The 27910-nt window shown below is 37.2% G+C and overlaps 1 protein-coding gene across 3 annotated transcripts in view; it reads right to left on the bottom strand.

Annotated features, from left to right (window-relative positions):
- Positions 1 to 9015: 9015 nt before the first annotated feature.
- Nudcd1 (NudC domain containing 1) overlaps positions 9016 to 27910 on the bottom strand; it is a 58256-nt gene continuing 39361 nt past the window's right edge. For 2 of the 3 annotated variants that reach the window (XM_055626702.1, XM_055626703.1), the window contains exons 7-10: positions 27027 to 27171; positions 23266 to 23391; positions 15768 to 15927; positions 9016 to 12334 (exon numbers count right to left, since the gene is read on the bottom strand). In XM_055626702.1, coding sequence (XP_055482677.1) covers positions 12042 to 12334; positions 15768 to 15927; positions 23266 to 23391; positions 27027 to 27171 — 724 coding nt within the window. In that variant the 3' untranslated portion in view covers positions 9016 to 12041. The remainder of the gene's footprint in view (positions 12335 to 15767; positions 15928 to 23265; positions 23392 to 27026; positions 27172 to 27910) is intronic. The other variant, XM_055626704.1, reaches the window with a different exon arrangement.

The following is a 27910-nucleotide window of genomic DNA, read 5'->3' as shown; positions in this document are numbered from 1 at the left end:
TGTTTATATGCACTCACATGCTTGTGTGTATGGTCACATATGAGTGTGCCAAGGCACACCTATAGAGGTCAAAGGATAACTTGTAGGAGTTGGTTTTCTCTTTCCACTCTGTGGGTGCCAAGGTTGAAACTTGGGTCATCATTTAGCTACAAGCACCTTTACCCACTGAGCCTTCTTACCAGTCTACCTATGGCCTTTAAAGTACCATAATCTTTTCTGTACCCCTTACCCCTTCCTCTCACATATATGTTTATATCTGTGTATTTTGATTGTTAGAACTGCATTTACACTGCTATGGGTACAATAGTGTGACCAAATTCACATAAAGGCAAAAGTAAAGGTTAAAATTAGAGCTTCAGGGCCTGAGATCACACCAAAGTGTTTGAATCATGACTTTTTCAATTTTATATTTTGTTCAGGGATTCAATTCACTAATTGTTCTCCTACACATGATATGTATATTTAACAAACACTGAGTAGGTCAAGCATTCATTACACCCTAAAAAGGCTCTTCTGTTTTAAAGCTCTTGATGTTGAAGACTTGCTCCTCACTGGACTGACTGCTCATTAATGTACGTACACAGCTGCCTAAGGAGACCCTTTTTTATTACTTCACTTCCTGTATCCAGTATCTCTTGTTCTTTCTCTTGGTTCCTTCTTTCATTTATTTAACAAATTCTTACTTAGAAAATATTCACCATTCTGAGAGCTTACACATAGGAATGTATCCAACTGATGACTTGTAGGATAAAAATTTCTGGATTGGAAATAACTATGACAGAATTTTAATTTACCACATCATTATTTTTATTTGTCTGTATAATTGGGGTGGAATTAGGTGAATTTGCTTTTTTCTTTGAAGTATGTAAAATTATGACTTTGTGGTGTTATTATGAAAGCTAATGGCAACATGCAGATATGGGTCTTCTTGTAAATATTTTATCATTTTAGTCTTCTTTGTTTTGCCAATATACACACAATTGTCATTACCAATCACCATCCAAGTTTGTTTAAAATAAATGTCATAATACCACTGATCACATTCTCTGATATTTGGAATTTTTATTTCTTTTTGGATTAGATCATTTTATAGGGGAATAAAAAACAGACCCCTGTTTAAACTAGAAGATCTAGTAAGGAATCCAATATCTGTTCATTAGTACAGCACACCCTATTGTGAGCCAACAGAGAACCATCGTGAAGCTATAAATCTGCCTGACCTCTCAAGAGAGAAAGACTTTTCTCAGAGCTGTTATGTGTCTACCAAGAACCCTTAGCGGGTTTCAGAGAATCAGTTCTGGTTTTTCACTTAAGCAGAAAAGGCTATAGATGCTCTGCCTTGAAGAATGCTGTATCCTTGTGACCTGCCAGCAGAGAAGAGGATCAGCAAGGACCCACAGGTACTTTTGGTCATACAGAAACATACAGAGATTTTTAAGAAGTACTTCTGATTGCGGCTCCCTTATGTTGCCAGATGGGTGAAGCTGAGTCCAGGGTTTCCATAGATCTCCATCTTGGTGAGCTGGTTCCTGTCTCCTCACTAAACCTTCTGATGTCTATATTCCTCCACAAATTTCATAAGCAGCTCCACCTCAATATTTTTCCAGAAATTTCCTTGAAAGGTGCTTAATCTGATTATTTTCCTGTTTACTGGAAGGTCATTTAAAAATTTTTTACTACCCATTTATATAATCATTTCATTTATAAATTCTTTGTCATAGCAAATATTTCTATTTGCATTGCCTTGTATATTGTTTTATTTCAAACAAGAGTTGAAGATTGTTTTCAATCTCTCTGCAGACAGGCAGATAAAGATATATGCATGTACATAATTTAATATCCTAATCATAATACAAATCTTAGAGATTCATTAATTTGGCATATTTTTAAATACTTTCTACAACAAATCACAAATATAGCAACTTTCTATGAACATAGTCACTTTAAACAGTACAGTATATATTGTGCTGTAAAATATTTGACTGTAAGGTTTTTTTGGTTGGTTGGTTGGTTTGGTTTTGGTTTGGGGGTTTGGTTTTTTGCATACAAGCTCAAATTGTATTGTGGTTTCAATGGAAAGTATAAATAGGCTTATGAGTTTGAACGCTTGGATCCTATTTTGGAGAATTGTAGACCTTTAGGAAGTGGAGCCTCATTGGAAGAAACTGGTCACTGGGGCAGGGCTTGGGTGTTTTCTGACTGGCCCTCTTTCTATCTGCTGCTGCCTTCTGGTTGCTGACAAAATATGAGCCACGGTTCCATGCTCCGGCCACAGGTCTTCCCTGCTCCTCTAGACTGCTTCTTCTTAAAAATGTCAATCAAAATGCAGTCTTCCTTAAGTCCTTGTATCATACATTTGATTGCAGAAACAAGAAAATAAATACAAACTGGTCATTTTAGGGTTCTGGAGGTGAGAAGTCTGAAGCAAGTCTGACAAAGTCCAACTCTTGGCAAGGCAGCATATGTTTGGAAGGCTATTGGGGACATTCCTTTTCTTTGCTTTGGCAGTTTCCACAGGTTTCATGTATTCATACTCACAGCCTTTTACCACTCAGCAATGGCTGAGTGGCCTCTGTGCTGTACAATCCTTCCATACCTTGGTGCCCTTTAGAATACATGAGGATTCCCAGACAATCTTTCTACCTTAAGGTCAGCATGTTAATAACCTTAATTCTTTCTATCTCCAATCTGTTTCTTATTTTACTTTCTGTTACTTTAGATCTTTATTTTATTAGAACACAAGTACAACAACGAATGTCCCAAACTAACAGATCTCTAAGACTCTTAATATGATTACTTTTTGAGAGGTAGAATGGGGAAAATAAACTAAGTAACATAATTTTAAGAATGTTCTCTTTCTTTCAACACATTATTTTTCTATTGGTGAAACAAAATAATGATATAAAACAATATAGTAATCTCTTTTAATGTCATTTTTTAACAGAATTCTTGGAGAAAATTAGAGAATGTGATTGTCAAAACTTCTATCCAACCAGCCATAAATACATATGACAAAATTGAATTTCCCTGTTGATTAAAATCAGAAATTTTGAGCAAAACCATTACCTTTGGTGCTTTAGTGTCATGAGTCAACTAGAGTTTGTAAGTCTTCATCAGTCTGGAATTTTTGTATTGTGTTTTCATCTTGTTGTTAGACCTTAGATAAATGCTTGCTAACACCAAGTGCACACATTTCTTAAGGAACAAATGGTTGCCCCACTCCATACCTTTCCTTCAGTGGCTCAACCCTTATGAATCATGCTTTCAAAGTCCTTCCAGGAAGGCAAGGAAATGTACTCATTACATCTCTACCAGAGAGCGTCACTCATCTACAGGAAATCTACTCGTTACATCTCTATCAGAGAACGTCACTCATCTACAGGAAATCTACCACTGCATCTGGCTGCACAGCAGGCAGGCCTGGCGAACAGGTCCCAGGCTTCCCTCCTTTGTAAATGACTCCTGAACACTGGGCTGATTGGGGAGTGATATCTTTGCAAAACAAGGTACACAGGCACGTAAACAAGCATTTTTAGCCCAAGATTAAACAAAGATTGAAATAATACCTTCAGGAAAATGCTTCAGAGAACTTATTTTTAAAAGGGAAAGAAAGATAGAAGAGAAAGAAGGCGGGAAGGAAGGAAGAAGGAAGGAAGGAAGGAAGGAAGGAAGGAAGGAAGGAAGGAAGGAAGGAAGGAAGGAAGGAAGGAAAAAGAATGAGGAAGGAGCCTACAAACATCTACACATGCTCCAGAAGATGGTACTACACTCTCACACATACTTACAACACTAAATGGACTCAATAGGTTTTTAAAAAAATTAAAAAAAAGAGCACATGACCGTGAAAGGAAAAATAGTGGTAATGATAGGCAGATGTAGCAGTCATTGAAATAGAGGGAAAGGTAAGTAGATTTGATCAAAGTATGTCATGGGCATGTATAAAACTCAATTAAAAATAAAATGGGGTCAAGAGTTAGAGAACAGAAAAACTACAAATGAAGGGGCTGGTAAGATAGCTGAGCTGGTAAAGGCTCTCAGGCCAAGCCTGACAACAACCTCAATTTGATTCTGTAACTCATGTGGTAACCTACATAACCTACATAAGACCCACTAACCTACATAAGACCACTGTCATGCCCTCCCTTTCTGCAAGAAATGTTTAAGCAAGTGAAAAGCAAAGCAAAAAAGCAGATATAAGCCTGCAAATGAACCACTGTCTGAAAGCAAGCTATTCAGGAACAGCTGAACGACAGCTTTCCCTTTCATGGTTCCAAGCTATAATAACCTTCAAAGCCTAATTAGGAACTATCCCAAAGCTGGAGTCAGTGACTCCGTCAGCGCACAGGGAAAGTCATAAAAAAATAATTCATTTAGAAGCAATTCAAAATCCAGCATTTGTGAAAATCACAGTGGATATTAACCTATCCTACTATGTACGACACAAAATCATGAGCTTCTAAAATCAGAAATCAAGTTTTCCATTGTTTTGAGAACTTTTACCCACTTTTTCAAAGCGCTTGTCCTTGAAGATACTGACTTTTGACAACTGCAATAAAAGTCACAAACACCAAAAGAAAAGCAGTTGTTGAGACACGAATGTGAGCTGCACACGCTATCATGCTAGAGTTGTGGAACAGAGACAAAGTTAATCACCATCAGAATCTTGAAAATGTGGACATGAACTGAAGACATGGCTTAGCATACCAGGGACTTCTGGTTGTCAGGAATGATGGGAAACATTGGTAAGCTGCTGTTTGCACAAAGTAGACCTGAAAAGTAACTGAGTCTATCAGAGCCTCGATTACCTTGGTTCAAATTAAGGCTTTACTACTTACTGGTTGTGTAACTCAGATAAGCTACCAATTTCTCTTTGAGTTTGACATTGAAATAGGATTGATGTATAAAGAGTCCTAACAGTGGCGGCTTCAAAGTGGTGCTCTAGATGTATTTGCTTCAATAGCCTTTCAAGGCACAAATGTCAACATGCCACTAAATGTATGTTCTTAGGCATGCTCCATCATCTTGTTTCAAGATCTTAAGAGATTTTGCTAACGTTTCTAAAAGAATTTTGTCTTGAAATGAAAGGCTTTTTCAAAAGACTGGCATTTTCAATAGAGAACGTCTTAATTGTTATTATATTTCTTCTACAATTTTTCTCTAATCCTAAAAGCATGTATCTTTAATTCCTTTCTTTTGAAACTTGAAATGTCATGGTTTTCTTTGCCACTCTTGTCTAATAGTATCCTTCTCTCTCATCTTTGTTGGCTTCTGCCATTCCTCTGGAGCTCTTGCAAACACCTTGATCCTAGTCTTCATGGTGAACACATGCCTCCAGTTTCTCTGTTGTCCAAATATACAAAATAATTTTTACAAAACTGTTTTTTTTTTTTTTTTTTTTTTTGGCAATGGTGGAGAACAGACCTGGGCCTTGATCCTGTTAGATAAGGTAAGCTACACTAACTGAAGGTGAATGCTTTCAAGTTTCAATTTATTCTCTGTCTTTCTTAGCACCAAATCCCCTCAGATACATCTTTGAAACCTAATATTTAAAGCCCTATCCAATTTGGCCATAACTTAATGTTCCAAATTTAGCCTTTTGTCCTCTCCTCTCATAAGTTAAATACTCTATCACAGTAGTCTAGCATGAACACTTTTGTTCCTGCTGATTTTTGACCATCTTCATTGTCAAAGACTACATTCAGAATCACCCAGGAGACACACCTTTATGTGCCTTTGGGGGTTTCCCAAGATGACTGACTGAAGAGAGAAGATCCACATTTAAATATGTACCATCAACCCATGAGGGGCTCAATGTGAGCAAGCTTCTGCTCCACAGATAAGAGTGGCTCCTGCTGCTAGGGCAGTTTCCGCAGTAACAGCCCAGAACCTCTCCTTAATGCACAGCACAAAACCTGTCCTCCTTCAGTTGCTTCTTGTCCCAGTGCGGTGAAAAGTAACTACATTCAAAATTGTTCATGAAAAGAGATGTTGCTGTGATGAACATGATTCATTGGTTTAAGAGTTCAGAGCTGTGGGCTAGAAAATCCCTAGCTTTTCTAGAGAGGGAAGCAGAGACCATGAGCCATTCCACAGTAGTTCAGAAGACTACAATAACAACTGAAATGCAGGTAGTTTCTGGGTTAGAAGACAATAGATTCTGAAAGAGGCTCATAATGGTATTTCATTTAGGTTCTCTAAATGAACAGAAGATGTGTGTGTGTATGTGTGTGTGTGTGTGTGTGTGTGTGTGTGTGTGTGTGCATGAATTAAGGAGAATAATAATAATAATATATATATACATACACATATATATGCATGTATATATATATATATGTATATATATATATAAAACAGAATTTATTAAGGGAGATCTTAAATAGTAATGACAGTCAGATGACATCTTGAATGGCAAGAACATAGAATTCAGTTCTTGAGTCTGGATACCTCAACAGTTGGAGTAGTCCAAGTCCGAGAACACCACTCTCACTAGGGCACAGATGGTGACCAGTAGTTACTCAATCTATAAAGCAGAGTGCCCCCATAGTCCCAGTTTGGTGCTGGGAGCCTGTAAAGTTTCCTGAAAACCAGTGTTCCCTAGCTGAGGACGAAAGCTTGGAAATGCTAATTCTGCTGTTAGTGAAGGAACCAAACAGCAGGCACAGGAACAGAGCCTTGGCCAGCAAGAGGGAAGGTCAAGTGAGCAAGCAGCAGACAAACAGACTTCCTCCTGAAATGACCTTAATTGTTTGGTTTGGTACCTGAGGGTGATCTACCTTCCCACACCAAGTGAGTTCTTCAGTTGGGGTTCCCGACTGAGGTGCTTCTTCATTGTGACAAGTTGATATTAAAACTACCCATTACAAAGAAACTGTTTTACCTATGGACTACAAAGTGAAGCAGGCTAAATTCACAAGTAATGGACTAAGCTGTTTGGCAGAAGAAATTTCAAGACAAGGCAGTGGCATAGTTGTGGATTTATAGTGTGAGAGAGTGGAAGCAGAGAGAGTATGTGGAAACCATGCCAAGGAGAACAATGTGAACCTGGATAAAACATGGACAGAGAAGCGCAATTTGGCCATAAAGAGAGCTTGAGCCTTGATAGAATTGAGGACAAGTTCAGAAGTTACCTATAGGTAGCTAGCCATCCACCAAAGTATTATAAAAATACACTTTATCTCTTTGTAGATTAAAGGAGCCCCCAACATGGAGCATTTGGGGAGCTTTCAAACAATTGAGCAAGCACATTTTGGCTTCAACAAAAACACACCTACAAATTTAGGAATTACATGCAGCAAAAGGAATGCTAGAACAACATATATTTAATACCTTAATTGTGCAGCTTATTATATCTTACTCAGTTCAAATGATACCATAAAAGTGTATACACACACACACACACACACACATACATATGAGACTCCCTTTGGGGAAGAAGAGGGTCTTAGGAATTGCAATTCAGAAGACAGATTCAGGGATTTGGGGAATAATCAATCAGTGTTGCAAGACAGAAAAAGTGGGGGCTTACATGGGACACTGAAGGCTGAGAAAGAACAGGAGACATGGACCATATATGAATGGAATGGCAAAGCCCATAAGTCAAGTCTGATGACATTGGAGCCTCTGGGAACAGTGCAATGGGAGGTTCCCATGCCTGTGGTTAGATTGTAGGTGAACATATTCTAGGCAGCAGATGGCACTGTGCTGTTTGATAGCTTCCATAGTTTCCATTTTGAAAAGCTTTCTTTTGTTTATTTGTTTTGTTTTTTGAGACAGAGTTTCTCTTTGTAGCCTTGGCTGTCCTGAACTCATGCTGTAGACCAGGTTGGCCTTGAACTCAGATATCTACTCGCCTCTGTCTCCCAAGTGGGATTAACGGCATGAGCCACCACTATCCATCAAGTTTTGATGGATATTACATTTTTCTTCTCAATTTCAGTCAATCCTTTAGTAACACTGTTAAATGTTTTAAATTACATATTAAAAATTATCAAAATTCTCCAAATAACCTTGTTTTGCTTCATTTCCACTTTTACTAATAATTGTTTTTATAATGCAATAGTTTGTCAATATAGTTTTCTTGTATTTTGAGCATCAACATCTACTATCCTTTACATTGGAAGCCACACTATCATTTCTAATTCCATGTATTTGTATGTTGCTAGTCCATTCTTGGCATCAGTATAGAGACCATCACTAAGAATGAGCCAATGGGTACCTTGCAAATGCAGTTACTGATGTCCGTGATTAACTCAAGCGGGCACAATATGCATTTCCTGTGATTTTTGCAACAAGTATTTATTGGAATGACAGTGGTGGGGTTTAAAGACTTGTATTTATCACTGCAATAAGGCAAAAAGTTTTCAACTATATAGCCAACTGAGAGATGGGGCTAGTAAGAGAATAAGCCTTGAGATTATCTAGTAATATCTACCAATGCTCATCTCTATTTTTGGAATTTCGGCTAATGTGAATCACTATGCTTCTTTTGCCCAAGTCAGTATAAGTCAGGTTTTCTTGGATGTAATGAGAAGAGGCCTGACTTCATGTTGAGTTGCGTGTGAGTGTGTGTGTGTATAACTATACTCTCCATACTTTACTCCATTGCCATCTGAGCTTATGAATAAGATTTTTTAAATTTACACCCAGTTTAATGACTCCTCAAGATACATTATTTATAAAAAAAAAAAAAAAAAAAAGAAAATGAAAGGACCTTCTTTGATACCAAGAAAGGAAGGTAAGAGTAAAGTTGCAGAACCTTTTAGTCCTGAAAATGTTCACAATTTCCCTATATCAAACTATACATCTTTATTGTAAAGAGGAGGGATTGGTCTCTGGTAATTTTAGGCCATTTAAAATTCTCTCTGGAAAACTGCATCCTAACAAACAGCTGAATTAGTTACTTGCTTCATAGAACTGGGTGTCAACACACAGGACTTTAAACAGTGTTACCAGGATCTCCTGGTCTCCCCAGTCTTTCGGATTTCTGTTGAAAGAATTCACATGAGACTCACAAAAAGCAGTGAAGACAAGCAGTTTATTACAAGGCAAAAAGGCCACTCTAAAGGGTGAGGAACGCAACGGCCAAAGCAACTACTAATCAGACTTGTACAGTTTGTGCTCCTCGTTTTACAGGCTGATTACAAAAGGGACCATACTCAGCGATTTTTAAGCCTGCTGATGGTAGTTAACAGCTCTGCCACTCAGCTATATAGAATTCAGATATAAAATCTCTTTCTCTTACTTTTTTTTCTTTTTTGCCTGACTCACAATACTTTTACTTTTTAAATTTATTCACTTTGTATCCCAGGTATAGCCTCCTCCTTTGTCTTCCCAATCCTGCCCTCCCTCCCTCTTCTCCCATGCCCCTCCCTTAGTCCTCCTCCCCTTCCATCTGACCCTAGCCTATCAGGTCTCAACAGGACTGTCTACATTGTCTTCCTCTGTGGCCTGGAAAGGCTGCCCCGCCTCGGGGGAAGTGATCAAAGAGCCAGCCAGAGTTGATGTCAGACAGTCCCTGTTCCCCTTACTAGGATACACACTTGGACACTGAGCTACCGTGGGCTATATCTGTGCAGGGGTTCTAGGTTATCTCCATGAATGGTCCTTGGTTGGAATATCAGTCTCAGAAAAGACCGCTGGGCCCAGACATTTTGGTTCTGTTGTTCTCCTTGTGGAGCTCCTGTTCCCTCCAGGTTTTTCTATCACCCCTTCTTTCATGAGATTCCCTGCACTCTGCCCAAAGTTTGGCTATGAGTTTCAGTATTAGACATATAATATAGGATAATCATATTAAAATCTGTACACTTAAAGAAGCTAATCAAGAAGGAGGACCCTGGGTAAGATGCTCAACCCTCATTCAGAAAGGCAAATGGCATAGACATCTGAAGAGGGAGAAAACAGGGAACAGGACAGGAGCTTACCACAGAGGGCCTCTGAAAGACTCTACCCAGCAGGATATTAAAGTAGATGCTGAGACTCATAGCCAATCTTTCTTACTCTTTTGTTTCTGAAGACTGCCTTCCTTCCTTTCCTTCTTCCTTTCTTATTCTCACTCTCTTTGCTGGGGAAAAATGCAAGAACTTAAACATACTAAAATTAAAATTCAGTCAAAATTAAATGGAAAGCCAATGTCCTGGTTTGTGCTGTTTAGAAGGCTGAGGTAAGAAAAAGATGACCAGGAGTTCCAGGCCAGCCTAGGCTACATAGTGAGAACTGTCTCAAAATGAACCCAGCCAGCCAAAACAGCAACAACAAAGATTTTGGTGTTCAGTTTTTGTTTTTTTTTTTTTGACAGGGTTTTTCTGTGTAACCTTGGCTGTTCTGTCCTGACTTGCTTTGTAAACCAGGCTAGTGTGAAATTTACAGAGATTTACCTACCTCTGCCTCCCTGAGTGCTGGAATTACAGGCATGTGCCACTGCACCCAGCTAAAAAAGTTAAGCTTAAAGCCAGTCAGACCTAACTGAAATTAACCATTCAAATACTGGCTAATTTTTGTGTGTGTACATATAATTTTATGCAAGTTTATGAGGCTATGTGCACAGGTGTATGCATGCATGTGGAGGACAAATATTGACATCAAGTGTTTTGCTCATTCTGTACCTTCTTTAATGAGATTGGGTCTCAAGAGAACCTAGAGGTCAGACTCAGCTAGAGGGTGCGGCAAAGATGCTCCTGTATCTGCATTTCAAGAACAAGGATTACAGATGCATACAGTTATACCTACTTGCTTTTCTTTGTCTTTTTTTATTTTTTAATGTGGGTGATGGGGAGATCTAAACCTTATATTTATGTGGCAAGCACTTTACAGAGAGCATCATCTCCCCAGACCAAATACTTGTTTAAATTTAATTCAATCAAGTATTTGTTCCAGATAAGCAAAACATACGTTAATATACATATTTTCCATCATATAATCTTTTATCTTTACTTCCCTCCTCTTCAGTTAAGTTCTTAAGAACTTTATTATTAAAATATGAACTCTAAAATAATTTGAAAATAAATAGAAAGCCACATTAAATACAAATTGAAAGAAGCTTGGAGAGTAAGTCTGAGCCACAAATATTTATGGAGAAAAAAGTTGATATGCAAATAGAATGAATTGTCAGAAAGTGAGGGGTACTTAGTGAGACAAATCTATTAAAACTTATCCTGTGTGACTGTCCTCTCAATTGCCCCAATGTATCACAGCTCTCCTGTCTCTTTAGACTTGGTCATATAACTCTCTTTGTCCATATGGTTAGCCAACATGAAAAGCCAAGCTTGGCAAACTCTTGCAACATGCTTTGATCTAGAATGTGTTCTCTATCATGGCAGAAAGCACAGTTTGGACTGGTAGACAACAAAAGACAACTCATAGAACTCATAAGGTTTATGAAAAATCATAAACCTTAACTTGCTTTTGTTTTGAGAGTAGGTCTTGCTATATGGCACAGGCTGACCTTGAACTAGTAATTCTCTAGCCTTAGCCTGCCACGTGCCACCTGAATTTTTTGGAGCTTTGTCATATAATAATGGAAAATGAGTAACTTTCTGTGGGAGTGCAAATACATAAATAAATCTATACATATCATGAAAACAAAGTTTAAAAGCAAACACTTAAAAGTGCTGTGTGCTTGCAACTCTTCGCAGACCCATAACAATTCTTTATGTAGACTCAATATTTTACTGCTGCCCAAACATCCTACATAATGACCGCACCACTTTAAACAATGAGCTAAGTGCATGATAAATATTTTATTTTTAAACACTGAATTACACATTTCCTATAAAAGATGAGACTCAATCCTCAGGTTTTAAAAAATAACTATATTTGTCAATATGTTTGTATTTTTAACAGAAGCTAATATTCTCTAAATCCATAGCTTCACCTGTCCTGTAGCTTTTACAGATTCATAATCTCTTGAATACATTTCCAATATCCTTTAAAAATAAAACTTCATAAAAGATATTTTTATTTAACACATGAAACTTATCAAGTTGCAGCACAATTGTCCAGCCTTCCAGGTACCACTGGATACTTTTCAGAGAAATGTTGGAGGATTAGTTCTCTGTATTTACTTTTATTAAAAACAGGTTTTTGGTGGTGAGAACAAACAATCTCTCGTTTGTCGCCTGAAAGCCTAAAATAGGATCATTGGTTTCTAGGCTTGCTACTTGCTGCTTAGCAACCTGCCCCACATGCCTGCCCTCCTTTCTGTTGTAAAGCACGGTGGACATGGGAGCCGGCTGCCGATAGATGAACACCCGGCGAAGGCACTCACAAAGGGCTGCATAAGAATAATTTGGAGCACAGGCAAAAAATTTCTTGTCTCTTTTTGATGCTTGGACGTAACCTGCCAAAAACAAAAGGAAAAAAAAAAAAAGAACTATGTTAAACTGAAAGAGAGAAATCACGATTTAACACTTAATATTTCATGGTATCCATTAATAATTTAAATACTTAGTAACATATATCACTAATAGCCAACAATGGGTGAATTCAGCAACATTAAGAGTGAGCCACAGTTTCTTCTAAGAGGTGCAAAAATACAACTTTAATTCCTAACAAAGCAGTGATTCCTCCCTTCAGCAAAGGCACAATGCAGTTCTATTTAATTTCCATGAAATAAAATAATTAAAATCTGAAATCTTAAATACCAAATACGTAAAAACTTAAATCCTAGCTAAACAGAAAAACAACTCCAGGAATATAATGACAACTAAATTAAAAAAAAAAATTAAGAAGGCACTAGATAATAGAAAGACCTCCCATGGCCATGGATTAGCAGAATCAGTATCGGGAAAAGTATTAGTGAAAATGATGTATAGTTTAAAAATATCCTCATCCAGATTCTAATGACATTCTTTAGAGAGACAGATAAAACAATCATGAAATGTATACAGAGGTATAAAAGACCCTAACCAAGACGCTAGTCAAGGAAATCCTAAGCAAAAATTAATGGCTAGAGGTTATTAGAATAATTGTTGACCTCAAGCCATATTACAGAGTCACAAGAACAAAAACACTGTAATACAGACACAAAAACAAATATATAGAAGAATGGAATGGTACAGAGTGGTGGTTCTCAATCCATGGGTCCAACACCTTTGGGGGTGGAATGACCCTTTTGAGGGACAATAGAGATATTTTGTCATTAACAGACATTTAAAATCCAACATCCTTTGTAACAAATACTGCTGGGAAATAGGATATCCATATGGAAAAGAATGAAAGTAGACTCATTTTGAAGAATCAATCCAAAATGTATCAAAAACCCTTAAGACCTGAAATTCTGAAACTGGTAAAACAAGTGAATAGCAATCGATAAGCAAAAGAAGGGCTTTCAGGAACGACTATAATAGCTCAAGAAATGGAAGCAAAAGCTGACATATTGGATCATGTGGAAATACAAAGGCAATGCACAGCAAGGAAGCAAGTAACTGTGGCAAGACACAGCCTACAAAATGGGAGACAATCTTTGCTGTTTATATATCTGAGAGACAATTCATATCCAGAATATGTAAAGAACTCGAGTTTCCCTAGTAAGGGGAACAGGGACTGTCTCTGACATCAACTCAGTGGCTGGCTCTTTCTCCTCCCTACCCCCAAGGGAGGAGCAGCCCTGCTAGGCCACAGAGGAAGACAATGCAGCCAGTCCTGATGAGACCTGATAAACTAGGGTCAGATGGAAGGGGAGGAGGACCTCCCTTATCAGTGGACTTAGAGAGGGGCAGGGAGGAGATGAGGAAGGGAGGGTGGGATTGAGAGGGAATGAGGGAGTGGGATACAAAGTGAAATAAACTGTAATTAATATAGAAATAAAAATTTTATAATAAAAAAAGAACTCATAGAACTATCCCCAAACAAACCAATCCAGTATATGAATGGGTAATGACATGAACAAGTAGCTCTCAAATGTTGAAGCACAAATGTCTAGTAGACATATAAAATATGTCCGACATCTTTAATGTGGAAATTTAAATTATATTGTCATTGAGATTCTATCTAAGTGTGCTCGGAATTGCTGTTATTACAAAGGATAATACATGTTGAGGACAATGTGAGAAAAGAAGGGCGCTCACTTCAGTGTTGATGGGGTGTATACTCTATACTCATATAGACACTATGGAAATCAGTTCAACCTAAAAAACAGAAGTACCATATGACACAGTTTTACCTGGTTATTTAGTGGAAGAAATCAGAAATGCTTGAAGATACCATAGAAGTCAAAATACAGAATTAGTTTAGAGAGCCATCAACAGAGGAACACATAAAGGAAATGTGATACACACACTCACAAAAATATGGTGTTTAATTCACCTGTAAAGAAAATTATGTCATCTATAGGGGAATAAATGTGAATGGACATTACCATCCAAAATAAAATCAGCCAGACTCAGAAAGACAAATACTGCATGTTTTCTTTCAACACATACACATACACACATACTCACAAGAATACACGTAAATAGAGAGATAGAAAGGTGATTAAACAGATGAAAATGCAGAGAAAGAAAAGAAGGAAAACGGAGAAGACTTTTTTTCTTGTAAGTAAAGTACACTTAAATACATTTACATTTTTGTTCATTTATAGTGAGCAAAACCATGAGGCATAGCAGGTCAACACTCCTTTTAAAATATTAGGTGAGATGTAAAAAGGGAAACATGGAAATATAGGAATGTTTTGAGTAAACAAACATTAACCGTATACTTTTTGAGAGTAATGTACAAAATAACTCGAGTGCTATCTAAGATAAAGTTGATTTAACTTGTTAAAGCACAGTTAATTTGTAAGAGGGTTCTGACATGCAATTGAAGACTGAGCATCTAAAAGCAACCTGGTAGGACTTTGCTCTTCCTTAAGGAAGGAAGATAATTACAAAACAGGAATTCTAGTAGAAGTCATAAATTGGGTAGTTAATTAATCCATCAAACCTGGTAGTAGTTTATGTCAAAGAAATTCACTTGGAGTCCGAGTGAGGCAATTTAGCTTAAAGTGCTAGTGACAAATTTCCTCATCAATTAGAGTTCTCCATACGCAGCCTTTAAAATTCTCAATTTTACTTTTTTTGCTGCCAGTTTAAAATAAGCTTTCAATGAAGCAATAACTGTAGCTAATTCACATAACACAACTCCCACAAAATACAGAAGTATTTTGACATAAAATCAATAGTAACATAACCTTCAGTTATATGTGTTAAATTTTTTTCAAAGTATACTTTGAGAACACATATTTTCCCCTTTAACAAATAATTCAATTTATGTTCTTTCATTTTATGACTGTTTTCATTACCATGGTCTCTTCTTTTCACTGTGGTTCAGATTTTGAGTCACACTTGTTATATAACTCTGGCTAGCCTCACACTGGTGCCTCCTGCCTCATCCAATCAGGTGATGGGAATGCAGGTATATACTCTCAAGCCAGGCAGGCTTCTTTAGCACTGAAGTTCAATTAAATAGGTCTTCTAAAAAATGTGCATTATGTACAGCAGGATGATTTTGAAGATTAGTCTGAAGAGACTTAAATACACATTGCATGCCCAAGCTCCTGATCATACTGACTTAAAACCAACAACTCATTAGAAATATTCAGATATATTGAAACTTCCTAGTCCATCATGTATAAGAAAAGGTCCATCTTTCTAATCTAACAGTTTAACAGAATGCAGCCAACCGAACAGAGCATGAACCAATCAATGTAACTAGGAGGGCTCAATAAAAAGAGCAGATTTAAGATGATGACGAGCTGAGCGGATAGAAAAGCTACTGAAGAGAACGCTTTCTACCTAGTGCATTGAAGGTCGCAATGTGCTCCCACATGTCGTCCTGCTGGCTGCAGTGTGGCTGCCAGAGGAGAGCATCGACATCATGGCGTAGACAGAAGCAGGGCATTTCTTTAGGATCCACAGTGACTGAGAACAGGTACTGGTTGCTGCCAAGATTCACCTAAAGTGACAAAAATTATTCAAAAAGTTAGTAATAAATGACAACATCATCACCAGTTATTGTTCATGATGAACATGAACTTTTGTTGTACACATAAAATCTGGACCTAGAGTCTCTATTTTTAATCACTATGCTATCTACCCCTCAATGTTAGTAAAGATATGACATAAAATATCAATTGGATAAAAAGAACAGTTTTAAATAACAGAATACAAACATCCAACTTATTAATGTTAGCTTGTAATATTGCCAAGAATAAATAACACCTATAGTTTATGAGCTGAGTCTACATGCCAGGCTTGTGCTAAGTAGTAACCTCCACAGCTCATGAGGAGCTGTCATCTTCATGTGATAGCTGAAAGTAGAGCCTTGAGGGTTTAAATAAGTGGTTCTAGGCTACAGGGAAAATCACAATATTGGATAAAAATATAGATCTACATACCAATTGCCCCACTGTGTTCCTGAATTACGGCATTAATATCAATAAATACTGTTATGGTAATACTGTTGCTTGAGGAATTCATTTCACTACAAAAATCATTTTTTGAGACTTATGATTGGAAGCCACTTACAGGGAAGCTGCATTAGTAGAGACAGGTGCAGCCATATTCCTCATCAGTCATCTGATTATTAGAGCTTTAAATACCAACACAAATAACATCAAAATGTAGGTGCTAGGGTTAGGGTTAGAGTTGGGGTGCTCTGTGTGTGATAAATGTGACTTGATTCAGTGCAACAGAAAAGAAAATGTTGGCTGAGAAGTTGAGGCCTGACTTGCACTTTGTAAGGAAAGCTGTGAAAAGCTGTAGCATGAGGATTTATTGGTTCACCAGGGCAACCCAGGCTCTAAGAAAAGCTGCCCATGAGAATAACATGCGAGAGCAGGCCTAGAGCATGCTCAGTGTAGCAAGGATAGGCTGGTGTGCTCCTATCACTGCTTATCTCTTCTTTCCCTGTGATCTGGACTATCAGGGCTAAGTAAGACTTACTCTGAAACTATTAGTAGCAAATGGGCCTGCTAAGAAAGCCTCAGTTGACTCACCCCTGCTTCATCTCTTTCCTCACCTCCACTGGTTTCCTCTGGATCACCGAGGACTTTTCCAGAAGGACTAATCTAATTGAGGTAATGAACAGGTGGACTGCAATAGTATTTTTATAAAATGTGCTTACTTTCTTGAGAAAAATGAGCATTAACATTACTAATGCTGAAACTAACTCACCTATTAGCCAGCCTCTTTTGCATGACTGCACAGCAGTGAGAAAGTAACAAATCAGCTAAACTATCAACTGAAAGTTTAACCAAGAGATCAACCTTGAAAACACGAGCGTGAGGGTGAAGGTCTCTCAATGAAAGCCCCTCATTCTGCTAAATGCTTTCTTTTTTGCCACTTACAATTGTGCTACATGGGATGTCAAAGCGCTACTGATGTTCCAACTCTGCCCTCACTGACTCCTCCTGTCCTCTTTCACATTCTACTAACCCCACAATTCAGGCCAATAATCACCTGTTCATGACATATTTACAATCCTAGGAGATGCTTAACTTTAAAAATTCCCTGTTGTCCCAAAGAATGAAGAAATCTGGGCCCAGAGGTCTTTCTGAGACTGATACTCCAGCCAAGGACCATGCAGGGAAATAACCTAGAACCCCTGCTCGGACCTAGCCCATGGCAGCTCAGTATCCAAGTGGGTTCCCTAATAAGGGGAACAGGGACTGTCTCTTGACATGAACTCAGTGGCTGGCTCTTTGATCACCTCCCCCTGAGGGAGGAGCAGCTTTGCCAGGCCACAGAGGAAGACAATGCAGCCAGTCCTGATGAGACCTGATAGGCTAGGGTGACATGGAAGGGAGAAGGACTTCCCCTATCAGTGGACTAGGGGAGGGGCATGGGAGAAGATGAGGGAGGGAAGATGAGATTGGGAGGGAATGAGGGTGTTACAGCTGGGATGCAAAGTGAATAAGCTGTAATTAACATAAAAATAAAAATTAAAAGTATTCCCTATTGCATGATTATTATTTCTTACACAATATACTATCATATTAGATTGTTGTTAAGCACAGATATCACCCCTGTACACCCACCCCTTAGGCCTCTGGAACTTCTGAGTATTTTTTTTTAGATAATCAAAAGTATGTTTAGGATTTTCAAATGGCGAGATTACCCTGGATGAGCTGAGTGAACCCGAAGCATTATTAAGATTCCTTGTAAGAGGGAGGAGAGAAGAGGGCACAAATACAAAGGGCAATGGGACAATAGCAGCACAGAGAAAAGAGGGTGACTCACGACACTATACTGTTGGTTATGTGTCCCCTCTAGGAGTGAGAAAGGCAAAGAAAAATTCTCTCCAGAACTCCACAAAGCAACACGGGCAGACCTGAAAGCCCATTTAGGACTTTGGGCATTCAGCTACACCAGAATGAAATACCATTTTTTCAGCTACTAATCCATGAAATTTTTCACAATAACAGTAACCCAAGATAGTGGCCATGTTAGTAAATGTCTTGAGAACTAAAACTTTGTCTTGGCTCCATATTCTTTCTGCCTCAACTACAGTTTCTCTTTTCTTTACATGACGTGATGCTGTAAATTTCCCCTTCTGAAGTACCAAGCATCCTGCCTGTGCTGGGTGTCATCTGTAATCAATACAAAATTCCTCTATGTCTCATTGAGTTACTGAGAAATATAGCCCTTAATTTCTACATAATTTTGCAGTATTTATTTATGGTGTGATCCTGTTAGCCAAAGAACATTTTATATTTATTCTCTTACACTTGTTTTTGTTTGGTCTTGAACATGTTCTATTTTGATGAGTGCTCTATCACTCTTTACCACTTAGTTGTATGTATACAGCCCTCCCATATGTTCTAGAAAAACAAGCAGCAAACCTTAAACACTCCCCCCTATTGTAAACATAAACTATGATTTAAGTACAAAGTTTCAGTAATGGTAGTTTTTAACCCCCTCTCAATGTCACTCGTTTTGTTTCTGTGCTGCCCTGCGTATATGGGATTCTGTTAGTGCCATACTCTTTGTCTTGTCCTTTTTTTTTTTATTCTTAATTTTATCTATAATGTGTAGCATGTATTGATCTTTTCTACTGTCATTGCCATAATGACAACAGTTAGATTAAATTATTTCTGATAATTCCTTGTTTCTTGACAATGGGATACTTTTACTCTGTGTCTAGTTGCTTTTGTTGCTGCTGTGACAAAATGCCTGGCATAAATAGCTTATAGGAGAAAGACTTTGACTATTTTCAGTCCCCGCTGTAGGGGCAGGCCACTGGAACAGAGCGGCTTACATATCATGGTGGGGGTGGGGCATGCCGTGGAGAATATGCTTGTGCCACCTGGCTTTCTCTTTTTCTCAGCCTATCAGATGTTAGCTTTGACACCCAGCGTGGGTCTTCCCTGATGAATCCCTCCTCCCTGGAAAAGCCTTCATATAATAGCCCTGAAATACTCTTTGTTAATCTATATGCTTTTCAGTCCACTCAGGATGAAGAGCAAGATTAAGTGTATAACAAACTAAGCTGATTAAAATAACTACCTTAATAAGTGAGCGAAATAAAGTGAGATAACAAAAAAAAAACATAATTTGTATTTTTGTATTGAATGCTCTACATTCAATCCCTAGATTTTTTTTTTAATCCTTAGTCAAGAACAGGAAGCATAAATCAAAATTTTCAACATAAAACTCTATATCCTGGTTATAAATAAAATCTCATGGAATTTATAACTCTAGACAAAAGTAAACTGGGGGTATGACAAAAAAAGATGACTGCTCTGGGCAGATACACTATCAACAATAGGCAATAATTAATAGCTTATTAGCAGTACAAAAACCCAGGCAAACCAACTACAATCAGATGAGAACATTTTAGGGCTATGCTAGGGCAACTTATTGTAGAGGTAATAAATATTAATTACCTCAAATGCCACTATCACATTCAATAGAAATAATATAGTAACAGCCAGTATGCAAGCATCAATACAAGGTTACATTCTTCAGGATGCTCTACATACAACATTGGACAAATAAAAGATTTGAATAAGACTATTGACAGGTCTTTGAACATAGGTTTTATATTTAAATGAGAAAATTAATTTAGACTTCATAGAAGCTCATTCCTCATTAGTACCAAGTATGTATCTTATGGCCTAAATTTAAGAAATCTTTTGTCCAATAAAATAAAATTTCACATTATGTCTATTTTCGTAATCACTGTAGATAAGGCTATATTTAATACTGAAGTACCAGCAAAGACTACAGTTAGAGTAAAATGTTCTCAAGAAAATGTGAAAAGTATTTCAAGTAGTCAGCTGATAGTCTTCTTAGGAACATGCAGCAATTAGACTTCTGAAGATTTCATGTCAGAATGAAAAAGTTCAAAGAATCTGCCAGTACTTTTACTAGCAAATTAAACTGAGAAATAATACTGAGAAAAGGATTTTTTTATTTATCTGAAAAAATCAAATCAAAACTTGGATTTCCAATTAATATTTGGTATAGACTTACTCTATTAAATACCCAGAATCTCTACCTCAGAATATTTACCTTATTCCTACCTTATTTGCTCTTCCCTATATAAGAAGTAAAAAGACAATCCCACTTCATAAATAAATTTAAGAAACAGAGATATGTAAGTTAAGGGGTTAATAGATACTGGCTATAATTTAAATACTGATATATATTTCCAAACTCGTGTTCTTCATTACCCATCTGTTTCTGTTATCTTCATAGTAACTATGAAACATCTGCCCTAGATTCCCTGAATGGAATGGTAATCCTCATTCCACTTCTGTGAGTCAGTTTGTACAGTAAGTTGTTCTTGCCTTTATATCTTAAATTGAAAATCGAAGTGTTATAAAATCCTCTTTTGTTTTAGCACTCATTTTATTAAATTACCTATGTAATTGTTCTTTTTCCATGATTACAAGCTAGAATAATATAACTACCTAAGTGATATAAAGTGCAAATGATACAAATAAACCTTTAAAAATGTACAAAAATTTCTAAAAGTAATTTCCACTTAGATAAATAAGAAAAAGACTATCTTTTTGGTTTTAAAATTGATCACATTTGATATTTAGTGATCTAAATTATAATTGTCATCAAATGTCACCAAACTATTCTAATAGAAACATGTAATTATATTAAATGAATGGCACAAAATGAATTCAGTATCAAAAACACTTTACAATTGGCTGTTCTAAAGTAAAGGAGAATAAAACTAGCCAGCCGCTCTTGGCTTTGAAAACATACTCTCACCTGCAGTTCATTACCTACCACCCACCGTACATTCTATATCTTGCTTGAATTCTCTCAATGGTGTACACAAGGACCTGGGAGTCAGGAGTCTAGAGCACTCAGTGACAAGAATCAAAAATCAGCTACATGGCTGGGTGATGGTGGCACACGGCTTTAATCTAACCACCCAGCACTCAGAGAGGCAGAGGAAGGCGGATCCCTGAGTTTGAGGCCAGCCTGGTCTACAAAGAGAGTACAGGACAATCAAGGCTACAAAGAGAAACCCTGTCTCAAAAAACCAAAGCCAAACAAACAAAATAATCAGTTATCTAATCTTCGCCTAAGATTAGAAAAACAAATTAAATAAAAAAATAAAGCACAAAAAATAAGGAGGAAAGTGAACACAAATGACAAAAAAAAAAAAAAAAAAAGAAACTCGATTATTTTATTAAATCAATTTCTAGCCAGAATGGTTAAGATAATAGTACATATAAAAGAGAAACTCTTACTACAGATTCTGCTAGCATCAAAAAATTAAAAAGAGACTATTCAGAAGAACTTTCCCCAATGTATTAAAAAGACAAAAGCTGGATGAAGAAATGACAACCACCATTTACTCATTTTTTCTGCGCGAAATGTCATTTCACTTGAGACAACTGACAAACTGCAGTTACTAAGAACCAGGTGTCTCACACCAACACAGAAGGTGCAGGTAAAGCAGAGTGAAGCAGGCAATGAAGGACAGCACAGCACTGAGACTGCACCGTAGAGGCCAGTCCTCAAGAGCCTTAGTCTGTGTGCTGTCACTAAAGATTTCTGAATATAAAGAGGCTTCATGAATAAATGATTTTTTTAATGGTAGCATAATGAATGGTAGTTTAGTTACTAAAGGGTACTAAAGAACGCCTCAGCACGTGACAGCACTTACTTCATAATCAAAAGGAGCAGAGTGTGGATTTCAGCATAACAAGCAAGTATCCTGCAAATGCCCGTAACTTCAACTTTCGGGGATCCGACCTTCTCTAACGGCCTCTGTCTGCACATTCGTGCACAAATGTGGGCAATCATGCATAAACTCGTATGCACACACACACACTCACACATGTGGTACACACATACTCATGTGTATACACACACTCATACAGATATGTACATATACACTCAACTGCACATATACACATACACAGAAACCATTTTTTTTTTTTTTTTGGTTTTTCAAGACAGGGTTTTTCTGTGTAGCCTTGACAGTACTAGACTCGACTGTAGACCACGTTGGCCTCGAACTCACAAAGATCTTCCTGTCTTTGTCTCCCACAGTACTGGGATTACAGGTGTATGCCACCGGGCCTGGCTATCACACACACAAACCATTTTTAAAGTTATTAATAACATGAGAAAATATTCTTAATGTTCAGTGTTAGAAAAAGGTATGAAGGAAGTTACTATACAAAATGGGGTCACAACTGCATATAAAAATTAGGCAGAGAAGAAAGCCTGAAAAATGCCAATACACCACTGAACTCTAACAACAGGCCTTTATTTTACTAAATTTGGTATTATGGAAATGAGGCTACTTTATGGAGTGGTAAGATTTATTCCTTGAAGAGGACCTAAAACCCAGGCTCAGATGTAGCCCATAGACTCAGTATCCAAATGAGGTCCCTAGTAAGGGGATCAGGGACTTTCTCTGACATGAACTCAGTGGCTGGCTCTTTAATCACTTCCTCCCTGGGGGAGCAGCCTTGCCAGGCCACACTGGAAGACAATGCAAACAGTCCTGATGAGACTTGATAGGCTAGGGTCAGAGGAAAGGGGAGGAGGACCTCCTCTATCAGTGCACTATGGGAGGGACACAGAGAGAGAAGAGGGAGGGAGAGTGGGATTGGGAGGAAACGAGGGAAGGGGGCCACAGCTAGGACACAAATTGAATAAACTGTAATAAATGATAATAATATAAAAAGATTTATCACACCTAGTAACTTTCAATCAAACTATTTTTGCGAAACATGCATTTCATTCAATTTTCATCTGCCAAATTTCTACTTATTATCTACAACATTTTAGAATTCCTATTATCAAGACTTACCACATGAGTTGTCTTTAAAGTATTGCCATCAAATCTGCATAAACTGGAGCTTTCTTCAAAGAAAATGTCACATTCTTCTAATTCCTGAGCATTACAAGGAGGTTTTTCTTTATCTGGATTTGGATTCTTAAGCAAACAAACAAACAACAACAACAAAATATATATATATATATATATATATATATATATAATACATAAAACAATAGGAAATAATTTATTCATCCTTAAAAATGTCAAAACGGATTACCACAGTTGGCAGTTGGGCACTGTGTTTCAAGCCTGTGAGCGCACAACTCAAATGTCTGAGACAGAAGGCCTGCCTGGAGCACACAGCTAGTAGGTAATTAGTCAATGCATGAAGTATAAAGACAGAACTAAAGACTACAGAGCATCAGAAATTGCTGTATATTTTTAAAAAATAGGATATAGCAAGTCACAATAATAAGACTGCTAAAAAAGCAGTAATAAAGAGAAAATACTAAAAGCAGGCAGGAGAAAATATTTTACATGACTGAACAAACATACAAATAACTGACTTCTTATACAAGCTAGGCAAGTGAAATAAACTGCTGCTACCACTGAATTATACTCCTGTCAAAGGAACAGAAAAAAAAAGAAAAACAGGAAAAACGCTTTTACCAACAAAAGCTAAGTGAATTAAGCCACACTACTGTAAGAGATACTCAGGGAACTTCTTCAAGGATGTAAAAACATGAAATAGACATCTGAGTCAACACAAATGTAAGCCAGTAGAAATGGCGAATATGTACATAATCAAAAAAGGTATGTTTTCCCTCATTTTTGCTCTTCTTCAATATACTAAGGCTAAAAAAATGTTTCGCAAGGTATAGGAGTCAGAAATAAAACATAACAAAAATACAAAAAAAGAAAGGAATGGGTTCTTAAGTTATAAATGTAATAATACTTTTAAAAAGGAAAATATTATAGATGGTCATTTAATATATACGAATTTTCACCTAAACAAATGCACACATTAAATAAGATCATTATTTTAAAAATTAATTGTCTAAGCTAACTGCAAAGGCAGAAAAGTAACAAATTTAATTCAAAGTAAGCAAAAGGGAGAGATAAATGCAGTAATTAAGAAAGTAAAAAACTGAAAGTCAACAGAAACTTACACTTAATATAACATTCCATGTAGTAAAGTGAATAGTTAAAACTTTGAAAAAGCCAGGAATGGTGGTGTATGCCTGTAATCCCTTTACCTGGGAAGACAGAGGCAGGTGGATCTCTATGAGTTTGAGGCCAGCCAGGTCTACAAAGCCAGTTCAGAATAGCCAGGCTGACATAAGAGAAACCCTGTCTCAAAAAAACTAAAAAACAACAAAAAAACAACTTTCAAAAAAGGGAACTTGCAGCAGAGATGGCTAAAACGTGAGACAACACTATATAGTCTCTTTCACGATGAGGAAAGTTTCCCTAATCGCTTTATGATGTTAGCATTATCCAGATATCAAAAGTGGATAGACATTTCTAAAAGTTGAGAAAAAGAGCAATTTACCATTCCCCAAGTTCACTATCCTTATCAGGTATAGCAAAACATACAACACTATTTTACAAAATATAAAATACTGGAGCATAGGTAACTTTCTTAGCAATATCAACGCTCCTTTGAAACCAAGCGCAAAAGGAATTCAGTTTAATTATCAACAATCTCTTAGTGTCACAATTATATTCTCATTAAAATCTGCAGAATGACTGAACCTACAGAATGAGACCCCCCCCTTTTTTTTCCTTCGTAAAAAAAAGGCTATGAAATCACACTTTCTGGCATGGCATATGAATTTGAATAATTTTTCAAAGTGTTAATGACTATCAGCAAAAATGAAATTTATGTTCTCTTTAGGCCACACTTCTGTTTGTGAAAAACATTCCCTTTCAAAAATTTAACCTCTCTTTTCTACCCAGGATGCACCTAACACTGCAGGGTAAATAATTTTGCAGAACCATTATCACTATAATTCAATATGGCAATAAGTCCAACAATTACACATGCTCTTATCACTGTTGGTAAATGATCATATAAGCAATGTTCTAAGGTACTGCTGAATGTTATCAAATTTTCAATAGGTTACTGCAAGTCGTTAATACAGTAATGTTTTCTAGTCTGCAGGGGGAAAAAGTATTGTCAGGTCGTTGTAATCACTAATCACTACAAGAAAATATTTCATTCATTAAATAATTACTATCCTAGAAGATGTACAGCAAATCTTAGCTCAAGACTGGACTTGAGAAAAAAAATAGGAGGCATGGAAATGCAAAGGACAGAAAAAACAAAAACAAAAAACAACCCCATACTATATAGATACGAAATGATAAAGATAAGAACACTGAATGTTAGCCTTATAAAAAAACAAAGTTTTAAATCCATGAGAAAACAAAGGGAAGGCAGGGACATTCAGTGACACTAAAATGGAACTTTCTTTGGACCGCCAGCTCCCAAATAATGACATGGAGACTTTTTATAAATTATGAATAAAGCTTGGCCTTAGCATAGGCTTGTTCCCAACTAGCACTTAACTTAAATTGTCCCGATTATATTAATCTACTTTCTGCCACATGACCCATTACCTTTCCTCATTACCAGCACCTATTTCTTCCTCTGTCTGGATGGAGACTCTTTCTACACCTGATTCTTTCCCAGAGTTCTTATCTCTGTCCAGAAATCCTATCTTCCTCTCCTGCCTTTGCTATTGGCTGTTCAGCCCTTTATTAAACCAATCACAGTGTGTTGGGGGAGATGTTTACCAAAGTCCTGCCTGTAATCAGATCTCTGCTGATACAGAAATCAGTATTTGAGTATACAAAGACAAGCTTTACACAGTGCACAAACATGTCAGCCCAACAACACTGTAAACAGGAGATGTGCCGATGATGTTGCTTTAATTTTATTTTTATCACACTTTTTAAAATATGTGCTCTCATATTTTTAATAATTAGGTTTCATATTAGTTAGGTTTCAACTGTTCTATTCATGACTGTGTGCTCCCAATGGCATGGGAAAAAGGGAATTTATATACTTGTACAGGAGTGGGATGTGGTGCAGCTCAGACACATGGTAGTTTTACTTTCGTTTTCTGAGTAAACTCCATAGTAATTTGTACACTGGTTAGGTGTGTACTGCAGAGACATCTTTACATTTATGATTATTATAGTACAACTTATAATAGTTAAATTATAGAATCAGCCTAGGTTATTAGTATATAAATGGCATAATTGTAATTTGCTTGTGCCAACACTGGTTGATGCTTCTAAACAATGTCAAAATACACATCTACACACATATACCCTATAAAATATGCTGAGGGAGGAAGAGCCTTGCTAGGCCACAGAGGAGGACATTGCAGCCAGTCCTGATGAGACCTGATAAACTAGGGTCAGATGGAAGGGGAGGAGGTCCTCCCCTATCAGTGGACTTAGAGAGGGGCAGAGAGGAGAAGACGGAGGGAAGGTGGGATTGGGAGGGAATAAGGGAGGGGGCTACAGCTGGGATACAAAGTAAATAAACTGTAATTAATATAAAAAATAAAAATAAAAAAATATGCCTTCACATTTCTGTACATATTGAGTAAAATATATAAATATTAGAACTCCAATTCCTATTGAAACATTAATTAGGGAGATAATTACTGATCTGTGCCACTTATATTAGGGAAGGCAAACTAGCGCATGACAGGGCGTACTCTTCATATGAGACACTCTGCATTCTCCGACAGTGCCCTGCTACTGTAACTGCTTACCAGCTCATCAGAGGTCAGGTGCATCAAGCGTTCCGCTATTGCAGCGCACTGGGCAGGGTCTCTTATAAGTTCTCCTTGTTTATTACCAACTACCAGCTCTGGCCATGTTAGTCCTTCATTCTTCTTAATCAAGGAAATCTCCAAGCTAAAAGTGTAAATGAGAAACATGATGATAAATCAAATATTATACATTTAAACCAGATGTGGTATTTTATTCTAGTATCCCAGCACTCAGTATGCTCAAACAGGAAAGAATCAAGAGTTTTAGGCCACTCAAGGCTATGTAATGAGAGCACATATCAAAACGAGAGAGAGAGGGAAAAGAAGTGGGAGGGAGAGATGAAGCTAAGTATTATTACCTATTTGAATCTAGAAAATATTTTACCAAAAATCTTATTCATTTTGGCTTTATATGTGATGGAAAAATATGTATCCAATGATAAATAACCTAAACTTCTTGAGTAAACATGAAAGTAGCACTGGTAATGGAGCAACAAATGGTCTGGAAACAGAATAGCGAAGTGATTGGAAAGACAGCATATAGAAAATTCTGCTGGAATGCAGGTATTTGGTGTGTTACTCAATCTAAGTAGCTGAAGTACAAACAGCATGGATCTATTTATGGGACACTGAATGTACAGTGGAGGACATACAGCAAGAAAATGGCCACAACACACTCAACAATTTACTATTGTAAACTAATAGCCTTCCTACATAATTTTAATCAAAGACAGGGCAAATTCAGTTAATGTCAAACTTTTAAAAAATATTATTTATTATTTATTACAATTTATTCACTTTGTATCCCAGCTGTGGCCACCTCCCTCATCTCCTCCTTCCCTCCCTCCCTCCCTCCCTCCCTCCCTCCCTCCCTCCCTCCCTCC

Source organism: Psammomys obesus, unplaced genomic scaffold (assembly GCF_907164565.1).
Source record: "Psammomys obesus unplaced genomic scaffold, mPsaObe1.curated_primary_1811, whole genome shotgun sequence".
NCBI classification, from domain to species: Eukaryota; Metazoa; Chordata; class Mammalia; order Rodentia; family Muridae; genus Psammomys; species Psammomys obesus.
Note: the sequence above shows the minus strand (reverse complement) of the source record. Positions and strands in the feature narration are given on the sequence as shown.